The sequence below is a fragment of the Nycticebus coucang genome, chromosome 14 (genome assembly GCF_027406575.1).
Source record: "Nycticebus coucang isolate mNycCou1 chromosome 14, mNycCou1.pri, whole genome shotgun sequence".
NCBI classification, from domain to species: Eukaryota; Metazoa; Chordata; class Mammalia; order Primates; family Lorisidae; genus Nycticebus; species Nycticebus coucang.
This window is the reverse complement of record NC_069793.1, coordinates 33,516,602-33,529,095: the sequence shown is the minus strand read 5'-3', so window position 1 is coordinate 33,529,095 and position 12,494 is coordinate 33,516,602. Positions and strand designations below refer to the sequence as shown.

The following is a 12,494-nucleotide window of genomic DNA, read 5'->3' as shown; positions in this document are numbered from 1 at the left end:
ACTTGGCTTTTGAAAAGGATAAAAGAGAAAACAAAAAGTAGGAGGAAATTAGTTTGTACGTTTAAAAATTATCTGCCAAGCTTAGTCACGTGCATGACATTGTTATTTTAGACATATATGTCTACGAGATTTTCTTCTTAGCTTAGCTATCAATTTTTATATATCTCTTCTACAACACCATTATGCATAAGAAAGGCAAGCATTTCTTATACATAAAAGTAATCAGGGATCTTAATAAAGCAATCATTACAGAAACATCTGAATATTTAACTCAGAAATGTATTTGCCCACTAAGACTCGTGTTTTTATATAAACCAATTATTCAATAAATACAAAATAGATGCAGCCATATTTTAAATTTAAAGCAAAACTTGAAAAATATTATACATGGGTCTACTTTACAGTATAATATAGGTTAATTTTTAATGAGTATTATAGCAACAAGTCTCTTTACAAGGACCAAATTATCTTGAATTTCATATTCATCAACTATTTATTAAAGAGATCAACTATTTATTAAAGAGATTGAAATCCTACTATTACTCATTAAGAAAAGAGAGATTTTCATCACCTTATCTGTAATGAATTCCAGAATTACTTTTTTTCTACTTATGTAATTACTGCCTAGACTTGCCTTTGATTCACCACCTTTATGCCAGTTGCAGAAAAAAACTATTTCTAATAAGGTACAAAAAAACATAGGTAAATACAGCATTTAGACACTGAACTTTCATGGCAAAGTATTTATTTATTCTGTATGTTATTTAAATCTGATTACCACTAATAGCACTTGATAACGAACTCCAGGTATGACATGCTTGGAAGAATATTCTTAGGTAGAACTTTTATTTCTCTCTTAAAATGTATTCTTTTCCACAGAAGAACTTTTTTTTAATATTAGAAAATTTCCACATTTCTGAAATGTTAGAAATAATGGATTTTTTTTTAAAAAACTTACCTGAAAATATGTCTAAGAGTATAGACTGCATACACATTTTAAGTAAAAAAAATCAAGCTGCAGCATTTATTATGAAAAATGTTATTAGAAGAATCACATATATATAAGAATTATATGTTCATTACTGGCTACATTTTCACAATTATGTTAATACCATCTGAGAAAAGACCAAGAGTATAAATGAACAAATGATACTTGAAACTTTGAACTATTTTCTGAGAGAATAAGTCTAATGAATTGTGTCTGTTGAGTGTCACAGAAACTAAACAGTAAATTCAATAATCTCTGATTTAATTTGTTATATTTTCACCATTTAACCTCCTGCAGGCTCCCTAATGTCTATTCAGATCTATATTAAATTAAGCACCAATGCTAATGAAGGGCAATAAATGTGGCTGTCAGTGGATTTTTCTTTCATTAAGCACATTATCCTCTTACTGAGCTGTAAATGCGTAAACATTAGTTTTGTTAAACCATGCAAAAAAGACAGGATGAAAATCATTTTTTAATTGCACCCCTTAAGCAATTTACTGTGTGTGTGGGTAGCATACATATTTTTCATTTTACCTTTAATTTTTTTGAATGGATCTAAAAAAGGCTCTCCTGTTGAAACATAAACGTCGGCTTCATAGGGTATATCTTTAGGTTTGAAGGCTTCTTTGCCGTCTGCCAAGAACACTCGTCTTGCGGCCATGTTCAGATTCAGCTTTTCTGTGCACTCCTCCAGCAACTAGAAGAAAGCAAGAGGTAAGACAAAGTGATTTACAACAGAGAAAGTAACACCTTCCACAAAACAAAATGTTCTAATGATCAAAATAGAAATTCCGTTGAGTCACTTGCCAAGTTCAATAACTTGACCAATATAATTATTTTCTAGCAGATGAAAATATGGAAATAAAAGGTTAATCACAGCAATGAAGAATATCTAATTACTGTCTAATTTTAATCCTTAAATGATCTGTCATTTTAATAACTCTACAAATACAATGCTATTGTATCTGTTTAATTATACTATATATTAATTTATTTAAAAAAGGAAAGGAGTAAAATGCCCGTGAGTTCTGAGTATATATAAGCAATTTACAGATTCAGATTCCTAAAAAGAAAATGGGTTGATACAATAAACATCATCTTTGTCATTTTTTATATTATAAAGACAGTGAGGGAAAAAAATGAAGCACAGAAAACTTTGGAATACTAGTTACCAAGGTGATGGTTGGTACAGTAACTTTGGCAAAGACTGTTCTAGATCCATTTTTGTAAGCTGTTACTTTAATCACTTTTGGTTGAAGTTTTTGTCTTTGAGACAATCTATGCCAGTTCTGGGACAACTGAAATTTTAAAGAAGAGAACTCTGTATGCCTAAAGAAAAAAAGAAAAACACACACACAAGAATTGGTGCATGTTAATTACTAAAAACTTTAAAATAAATATTATCATGGGTTTTTAAAAACAGATTTAAGACCTAAAGATTGTTTCTATGTATATAAGTATTCCAAACAAAATTTTGTATAGGATAAGATTGCCCCTATGTATTTAAATATTTTTTAAATCTAAAACAAAATGTTTGCCAATACTACTTGTAACACATACATCAGAATAAATCATTTTTATTGTTTAGAAAATAAACATGGCTGTCAGTGGATTTTAGAAAACACCATAACAAAATAATCATATTTATTATATGTATTCCCAAATTATATATGTATATATCTGCTATGTTCTATAAGCAAAAGATAATGTGATCTTAATATCATGAAATAGTAAATGGCTAAGATTTTCCCCCAAGTTTTCATGATTACCACAGTTCTTTAATTTTTTACAAAGATTTGAGATTTAGATAAATTGTAAGTAAAATTTTGGTTCCAAAGTTAATTGTACTATCTTTGTTTCAGTAAGATTTAAAATTTCCAAGTTTTGCCTTTAGTCAAAACCAGTTTTGATCTTCATTATTTTCTCGGCAAAAGTACATGGTAAATTGACTAAACGTCAAATTTTTGACTTCAGAATCTTTAACTATGTTAATTTGTAATATCACAGAAGTAAACATTTTAAAATAGAAACTTCAGATAAATAAAAATCACGCATATCCACATATTCAAATATCTGAAAATAATGAGGTTGTCAGTTTTGTGGCTTGAGTTTTGTTTTTACCGACATTTTCTTCTATCATAAACTCTTAGGTTCACAGTTTCTGATAATAATCTTGATGTGAAAATACAAAATCGCTTTATAATGAGTTCATTTCAATTATGCTTGAAATTTTTGGTTAAATATCAAAAGCATGCATTTTTATTCTTTAAAAAATATCTTATTAGCAAAGAAATTTCATGGTCCTACTTCAATTATTTTTCTCAGAGTGCCAAATTACTGAGTTGAAGTGTATCTCATATTTTCCACAGTATAATTAGCAACATTCTACTCTAGTGCTTCCAAAGAAAAAACAAAACCAGAAACTGGTTCTCTGTATCCTCAATGAATCCTCAACAACAATAACAACAAAAAAACAGAAACAAAACCCTATAGAAGTGTTATATGTTAATGTCTGAAATCGTCAATTGAATCAGTATAAATTTTGCTCAAAGGAGAGTTTCAACAGTCAGTTAAAAAGAACAGAGAACAGCTTTGATTACCTCAGTTGACCTGCAGGAGCACTGACAGGTCTGTATCTCTTGGATGCTGATATAAACCAAGAATTGTCTTTACTGTTTGATTTGTAGCTTTCTAGGTTTGGTATTTTATCATGGCTGTGATCTGATGCTGTTTGATGTGTGGAGCAATCCTGAAGTCCTGACCTTTCTGATACTACTACTGAATGCAAACGGCTGTTGGGGCCAAACTGCAGGCTGCAAATAATCATCAGTAGTTTTAATAACTGCTTTTGCCTGGGCTGACATAAACTCCCTGAAAAAAACAATAAATGGAAGAATACAATTAATTGATTTGGAATAATTTATTAACAAATACTACGTAACAACTAGTTGCATGCTATACTTAGCCATCATTTTGTTTAATGCTTATAATATCTGGGAAGTGGGTACTATTTTTAATCCCCATTTTACAACTTTAAGAAGGCTTACTCTGTAATCAGAAAATTAAGGTTTAGAAAGGTCAATTAACTTGCCCACTGTCACGTAGTAAGTGATAGGGTGGGAATTTGAAACCAAGCTTGTCCTAAAACTCACATTTATAACCATTCAATTTCACTGCTTTACTTAAAATTAAACTAAAAGAAAACTTGTATAATGCTTGAAACAATGGAATTATAATTTTTAAATTCTTAGATTTATTTGTTTCCTAATACTTAGCAGAGTACTAGTATTAGAAAATATGAAAGTTAAAAAGATGTGGGTCCTATCCTCAAGAAACTTGCAAAATATCCCCCAATAGAGAATATATGATAAATAAACTGCTAGGAGCTGTGCATATGTGTTGACTTTAAAGGCAAAAATAATTAATTGAAGGCTATCTTAGAACAGGTAGTAATAAGTCTCTGAGATTAGGGTAACTAACTCGTCCTGGTTTGTCCAGGACTGTCCTGGTTTTGGTACTGAAAGTCATCCATCCCAGGAACGCCCTCGGTCTCAGACAGACCACCGGTTACCCTACCTGGTGTTCAAGCTGGAAGAATAATATTTGGATGAACTATGATATATGAACAGGTAACCATGTGACTCGGGATAATAATAAATATAAATTTACATAAAGACAAAGTTAGGAAGATATAGAGTTCACCGGCATAATAAGTTTCAACATATTTGAGAATATCGACTTGTGTGATGATCAGGCATAGAGGAGTAGCAGCCTTCATATATTACTGTAATTGGCACTATCTTTTCCGCAAACCTGCGTATTTCCAATTGGCTACTTCCTCATTAGTTTTTATACATAATATAATATAACCTCTGCAATATATACACACACCCAATTATAAATTAACATATGTTCAGTGTCAAAAGCTCAGCAGGGACAGCTCTTCCTCTAAATCTTTCACATCCACAAATGTCATCATAATCATAATTATTTCTTCTGTCCTGCCAACTTTACAAATGTGTTAAAATAGTCAATTACTTCCTCTGCAAGAATGAAAAGTAGTCAGTCACATGTCGCATCCAAAATGGATGTGCATGTATGTGGGTTGACACAGTGCATCAATGGAAGCTAAAATCTGAGATCCAAGTGGTATTTTGTTGATGGTGGCACCATCACGTGTATCCATCCAAGTCTTTCCCAGACTGAGTACAGTACTAAAGAGAGGAAAGGCCTTCCCTACACTCTGAGGATCCCCTCAGGTTCAAAACTGGCAAACAGCATCTTGAAAAAATCACTAGACACTAGCTCTGGCAAACGTGGGACTTCCCTTCAGACCACCTAAGCTACTCATATTTTGATAGCAGTGATGACTGGTGGCATGTGGCAGCAGTTGTGTCACACTGGCAGTGTTTCTATAGTAGCAGTAATGAAGTCATAAACGGTCACCAAGCTCTTCAACCTGGGGAAAAAAGTAGTAAACGGCCAGGGGAAAGATTCACAAATCTCATAAATAGTTCCCTGTTCCCAATAAACAGTTACTTGAAGAGCAAATTCTCATGTAAAAAAATAGGATTTCTTAGAGCAGAATGAAGTGTCTTTTTTTTTTATTAAATCATAGCTGTGTACATCAATATGATCATGGGGCACCATACAATTGGTTCATAGACCATTTGACACATTTTCATCACATTAGTTGACATAGCCCTCCTGGCATTTTCTTAGTTACTTTGCTAAGACATTTACATTCCACATTTACCAAGCCTCACATATATATACCCTTGTAAGATGCACCACAAGTGTGATCCTTTCAATGGCCCTACCTCTACCCACCTCCCCCCTCCCTCCCCACCCTTTCTCCCTTTCCCCTATTCTTAGGTTGTAACTGGGTTATAGCTTTCATGTGAAGGCCCTAAATTAGGTTCATAGTAGGGGTGAGTACATTGGATACTTTTTCTTCCATTCTCGAGACACTTTACTGAGAAGAATATGTTCCAGCTCCATCCATGTAAACATGAAAGAGGTAAAGTCTCCATCTTTCTTCAAGGCTGCATAGTATTCCATGGTGTACATATACCACAATTTATTAATCCATTCGTGGATAGATGGGCACTTGGGTTTTTTCCATGACTTAGCAATTATGAATAGGGCTGCAATAATGAAGTGTCTTTTTTGAAATGCATTTTGTTTATTGTCAAATATTTTTATAAATATACTAATGATTTTAATATAATCTTTATTTTACCACCAGAAAGCAAAAGGCTTTCCTTCTTCCATATTCCAAAGTTTTGACCATATTATATCTTCAGTTCTGTACTTTGGCTTTTTGACCTAACACTGTTTTATAACCACTATTCATGTTGCTATATGGTCTTTTACTGAATGTAATATTTCAACTATCTTTTACCTTCCTATACCTAATAATGCAAAAGTTATCTATTGTTTTTGTTTGCCTTTTCCCCTTGTTTTCTGATAACAGCACTTGCATCCTTTGGGGAAATGATCATCAATCCTCCTCAATTCCACGTGATCCTGGTAGGGTTAGGATAATAAATTATATGAGGCTTAACCCGGTAAATGGTACAAATAAGTAAATTAAAATATATGGTTTGGCTGTATTACTTGCTTTTTTACTTCTTTATTACTTGCTTTTCTCCAAAAATTTATATCGAAAGGGGGTGGAAAGGGTTTTCATGTTAAAAATTCATTATTGGGAGGGAGATTAAAGATGGCAGCCGAGTAACAGCTTCCCTGCAACTGGGAACAGCGAGTCTGGGGATTTCTGGCCGGTGGGATCTGCCTATAATCATCCCTTTGAGGATACAGGGAGCCAGCAAGGGACTTCTGGACCCCAAGAGGAGGACAAAAACAGTGGAAAACTGGCAAGTGGTTGTGTGTGTTCGATTGACCTAATCACACCGGCAACCGTAAGTACAAGCAACAGTGAGACTGCAAACCGGAAAGGCCTTACCTGTGAACTGTTTCAGTGTTCTTGGACTTGGCACTCAGTTGAACTGCCTTGGGGAGAGCTTGAGCACGAGTGTGGAGAACTTTGGTCATCGTCAGGGGCCCCAGACTGAGCCACTGAGCTGGGAGCAGGAAGCCATTGTGAAAGAACTGCCCCAGCAAGCTCTGCCCTCAGGGTTTCAGAGCAAGGATTAGGCAGGTCAAAGTAACCTACTGACTGAGCAGCCTAAAAGCGGGGACTGAGCTGCCTTACAGCCTTAATCCTTAGGGGCAGAGTGAGACGGTTTTGGCACACTGGAGCCTTGGGCTGTTGCCCTGGGTACAGTGCCGTGACATCACAGCTCATAGCAACCTCAAACTCCTGGGCTTGCCACTGCCCAGACCTCCATAAGAGCTGTGCAGCGACCCCCGACCCGTGACCTGCACCCACCGGGTCTCCACATTCCCTGACCAGGAACTGCGGGAGCCACGCAACCCTGCGTCCTCCCTCCTGTGTCCTCCCAGCTTCCACACTAGCCCGTTCATCTGGACAGGGACTCTGGTAGCTGCGTGCCCTTTCAAGCCCCTCCTGCCTCTGCATAGAGCTCTTCTCCTGGCCAGAGACTGCTGGAGCCTTGGGCTGTCTGTGCCAAAGTCAGTGGGTGCCTGGCACTCCCAGAACCATGAGCACCACCCCCAGCCCTATTGCTGGATCCGGGTGTGTCACAAACAGGAGCTGCTTCCACAACCAGAACTCCCTAGCTAGAGCAGCCCCAGAGAAACTACACAGGGTCACTCCCTACAAAGATCCAGCAACAATAGAGTGATCCCGCTGGGGTCTAAACTTGGAGAGACACCTCCCCAACTCTGAGGACAGCCAGAGGCAACGGTGAAAAACAATCATGAGGTGAAATCAATAGAAAAACTCTGGCAATATGAATAATCAGAGTAGATCAACTCCCCCAAGGATCAATGGGGCAGAAATAGCACAAGACCCCATCCACAAATAGCTGAGATGTCAGAAATTGAATTCAGGATCTGGATAGCAAATAAGATCGAATTAGAATTCCAAAAGTTATCTCAAGAATTCAACAGATTCAAAGACCAATTGACCAAGTATTTCGACACATTGAGACAAAAAGTTGCAGCCCTCAAAGATTCTGAGAAACACAGTAGAATCCCTCCGTAACAGAATGGAGCAAGCAGAAGAAAGGATTTCTGACATTGAAGAGAAAGCTTTCAAACGCTCCCAAACCCTCAAAGAAGAAGAGAAATGGAGAGCAAAAACAGACCACTCTCTCAGGGAGCTCTCGGATAATTTGAAGAAAACCAATATTCATCTTATAGGGATCCCCGAAAGTGACGAAGTGGCTTCACAAAGCTCAGAGTCTCTTCTCCATGAGATTATGAAGGAGAATTTTCCAGACATGCCAAGAGATTCCGAAATTCAGATAGCAGACAGTTTCAGAACTCCAGCACGACTCAACCCAAATAAGACATCCCCCAGACACATCATAATCAATTTCACTAAAGTTAATATGAAGGAGAAATGAAGGAGAAAATTCTGAAAGCTGCCAGACGAAAGAAAACCATTACCTACAAGGGGAAGAATATCAGAATAACTGCAGATCTCTCTGCTGAAACCATCAAGCTAGAAGAGGATGGTCATCGACTTTTAATCTTCTAAAACAAAATAACTTTCAACCCAGGATCCTGTACCCAGCTAAACTGAGCTTCATTTATGATGGAGAAATTAAATACTTCAACGACATTCACATTTTGAAGATATTTGCCACAACTAAACCAGCTCTCCAGTACATTCTTAGACCTATCCTCCATAAAGACCAGCATAATTCTCCACCACAAAAGTAAACCCACCCAAAAAATTTTTGATCAAATTCCAACCTCCACAGTTGCAAAAAGATTAAAAATGTCTACCGGTCTCTCGAAAGGCTTATCAATACTCTCAATTAATGTGAATGGATTAAATTGTCCTCTAAAGAAGCATAGGTTGGTGGACTGGATACAAAAACTCAAGCCAGATATCTGCTGCATATAAGAACCGCATCTTACATTAAAAGACAGGTATAGACTCAAGGTGAAGGAATGGTCATCTATATTCCAGGCAAATGGAAAGCAGTAAAAAGCAGGCGTTACAATCCTGTTCGCAGACGCAAAAGGCTTTAAACCAACCAAAATAATTAAGGATAAGGATGGACACTTCATATTTGTTAAAGGTAATACTCAATATGATGAGATCTCAATTATTAATATTTATGCACCCAACCACAATGCATGTCAATTTATAAGAGAGATTCTAACAGACATGAGCAACTTGATTTCCTCCACTTCCATAGTAGTTGGAGGTTTTAACACCCCTTTAGCAGTCCTGGATAGATCCTCCAAAAAGAAGCTAAGCAAACAAATTTTAGATTTAAACTCAACCATTCAACATCTGGACTTAACAGACATCTACAGAACATTTCATCCCAACAAAACTGAATACACATTATTCTCATCAGCCCACGGAACATACTCCAAAATCGACCACATCCTAGGCCACAAATCTAACCTCAGCAAATTTAAAAATATAGAAATTATTCCTTGCATCTTCTCAGACCATCATGGAATAAAAGTTGAACTAAATAACAACAGGAACCTGCATACCCATACAAAAACATGGAAGCTAAACAACCTTATGCTGAAGGATACATGGGTTATAGACGAGATTAAAAAGGAAATCACCATATTTTTGGAACAAAACAACAATCAAGACATGAATTACCAGAACCGCTGGGATACTGAAAAGGCAGTCCTAAGAGGGAAATTCATAGCACTGCAAGCCTTCCTCAAGAAAATGGAAAGAGAGGAAGTCAATAACTTAATGGGACATCTCAAGCAACTGGAGAAAGAAGAACACTTCAACCCCAAACGCAGCAGAAGAAAAGAAATAACCAAAATCAGAACAACATTAAATGAAATTGAAAACAAAAGAACTATACAACAGATTAATAAATCCAAAAGCTGTTTTTTTGAAAAGATCAATAAAATAGATAAACTTTTGGCCAACCTAAGCAGGAAAAAAAGAGTAAAATCTCTAATTTCATCAATCAGAAATGGTAATGATGAAATAACAACAGACCCCTCAGAAATTCAAAAAACCCTCAACGAATACTACAAGAAACTCTACTCTCACAAATATGAAAATCTGAAAGAAATCAACCAATACCTGGAAGCACGCCACCTATCAAGACTTAGCCAGAACAAAGTGGAAATGTCGAACAGGCCTATATCAAGTTCTGAAATAGCATCAACTATACAAAATCTCCCTAAAAAGAAAAGCCCAGGACCACATGGCTTTACGTCAGAATTCTACCAAACATTTAAAGAAGAACTAGTACCAATACTACTAAACCTCTTCCAAAATATAGAAAAAGAAGGAATATTACCCAGCACATTCTACGAAGCAAACATCACCTTGATCCCCAAACCAGGGAAAGACCCAACAAGAAAAGAAAATTATAGATCAATATCACTAATGAATATAGATGCTAAAATACTCAATAAGATCCTAACAAACAGAATCCAACAACACATCAAAAAAATTATACACCATGACCAAGTCGGATTTATCCCAGGGTCTCAAGGCTGGTTCAATATACGTACATCTATAAATGTAATTCAACACATAAACAAACTTAAAAATAAAGACCATATGATTCTTTCAATTGATGCAGAAAAAGCTTTTGATAATATCCAGCATCCTTTCATGATCAGAGCACTTAAGAAAATTGGTATAGAAGGGACATTTCTTAAACTAATAGAGGCCATCTACAGCAAACTCACAGCCAATATTGTATTGAATGGAGTTAAATTGAAATCATTTCCACTTAGATCAGGAACCAGGCAAGGCTGCCCATTGTCTCCATTGCTCTTTAACATTGTAATGGAAGTTTTAGCCATTGCAATTAGGGAAGAAAAGACGATCAAGGGTATCCACATAGGGTCAGAAGAGATCAAACTTTCACTCTTCGCAGATGATATGATCGTATATCTGGAAAACACTAGGGATTCTACTACAAAACTTTTAGAAGTGATCAAGGAATATAGCAATGTCTCAGGCTATAAAATCAACACCCATAAATCTGTAGCCTTTATATATACCAACAATAACCAAGCCAAACAAACAGTCAAGGACTCTATTCCTTTCACAGTAGTGCCAAAGAAGATGAAATATTTGGGAGTACACCTAACAAAGGACATGAAAGATCTCTACAAAGAGAACTATGAAACTCTAAGAAAAGAAATAGCTGAAGATGTTAACAGATGGAAAAACATACCATGCTCATGGCTGGGAAGAATCAACATTGTTAAAATGTCCATACTGCCCAAAGCAATATATAACTTTAATGCAATTCCTATTAAAGCTCCATTGTCATACTTTAAAGATCTTGAAAAAATAATACTTCATTTTATATGGAATCAGAAAAAACCTCGAATAGCCAAAACATTACTCAGCAATAAAAACAAAGCAGGAGGAATCACGCTACCAGACCTGAGACTGTACTATAAATCCATAGTGATTAAAACAGCATGGTATGGGCGGCGCCTGTGGCTCAAGGAGTAGGGCGCCGGTCCCATATGCCAGAGGTGGCGGGTTCAAACCCAGCCCTGGCCAAAAAAAACAAACAAAAAAAAAATAAAAAAAATAAATAAATAAAACAGCATGGTACTGGCACAAAAGCAGAGAAGTAGATGTCTGGAACAGAATAGACAACCAAGAGATGGATCCAGCTACTTACCGTTATTTGATCTTTGACAAGCCAATTAAAAACATTCAGTGGGGGGCGGTGCCTGTGGCTCAGTGAGTAGGGCGCCGGCCCCATATGCCGAGGGTGGCGGGTTCAAGCCCAGCCCTGGCCAAACTGCAACAAAAAAATAGCCGGGCATTGTGGCGGGCGCCTGTAGTCCCAGCTACTCGGGAGGCTGAGGCAAGAGAATCACGTAAGCCCAAGAGCTGGAGGTTGCTGTGAGCTGTGTGATGCCATGGCACTCTACCGAGGGCAGTAAAGTGAGACTCTGTCTCTATTAAAAAAAAAAACATTCAGTGGGGAAAAGATTCCCTATTTAACAAATGGTGCTGGGTAAACTGGCTGGCAACCTGTGGAAGATTGAAACTGGACCCACACCTTTCACCATTAACTAAGATAGACTCTCACTGGATAAAAGATTTAAACTTAAGACATGAAACTATAAAAATACTTGAAGAAAGTGCAGGGAAAACTCTTGAAGGAATCGGCCTGGGTGAATATTTCATGAGGAGGACTCCCCAGGCAATTGAAGCAGTATCAAAAATACACTACTGGGACCTGATCAAACTAAAAAGCTTCTGCACAGCCAAGAACATAGTAAGTAAAGCAAGCAGACAGCCCTCAGAATGGGAGAAAATATTTGCAGGTTATACCTCCGATAAAGGTCTAATAACCAGAATCCACAGAGAACTCTAACGTATTAACAAGCAAAGAACACGTGACCCCATCTCAGGGTGGGCAAGGGACTT

At 36.7% G+C, this 12,494-nt stretch overlaps 1 protein-coding gene across 1 annotated transcript in view; it reads right to left on the bottom strand.

Moving 5' to 3' along the window:
- Positions 1-12,494, bottom strand: part of DCDC1 (doublecortin domain containing 1) — a 520,443-nt gene that overhangs the window by 458,954 nt on the left and 48,995 nt on the right. The window contains 4 exon segments of the mRNA XM_053562883.1: positions 1,526-1,688; positions 2,164-2,320; positions 3,592-3,800; positions 3,802-3,862. Coding sequence (XP_053418858.1) covers positions 1,526-1,688; positions 2,164-2,320; positions 3,592-3,800; positions 3,802-3,862 — 590 coding nt within the window.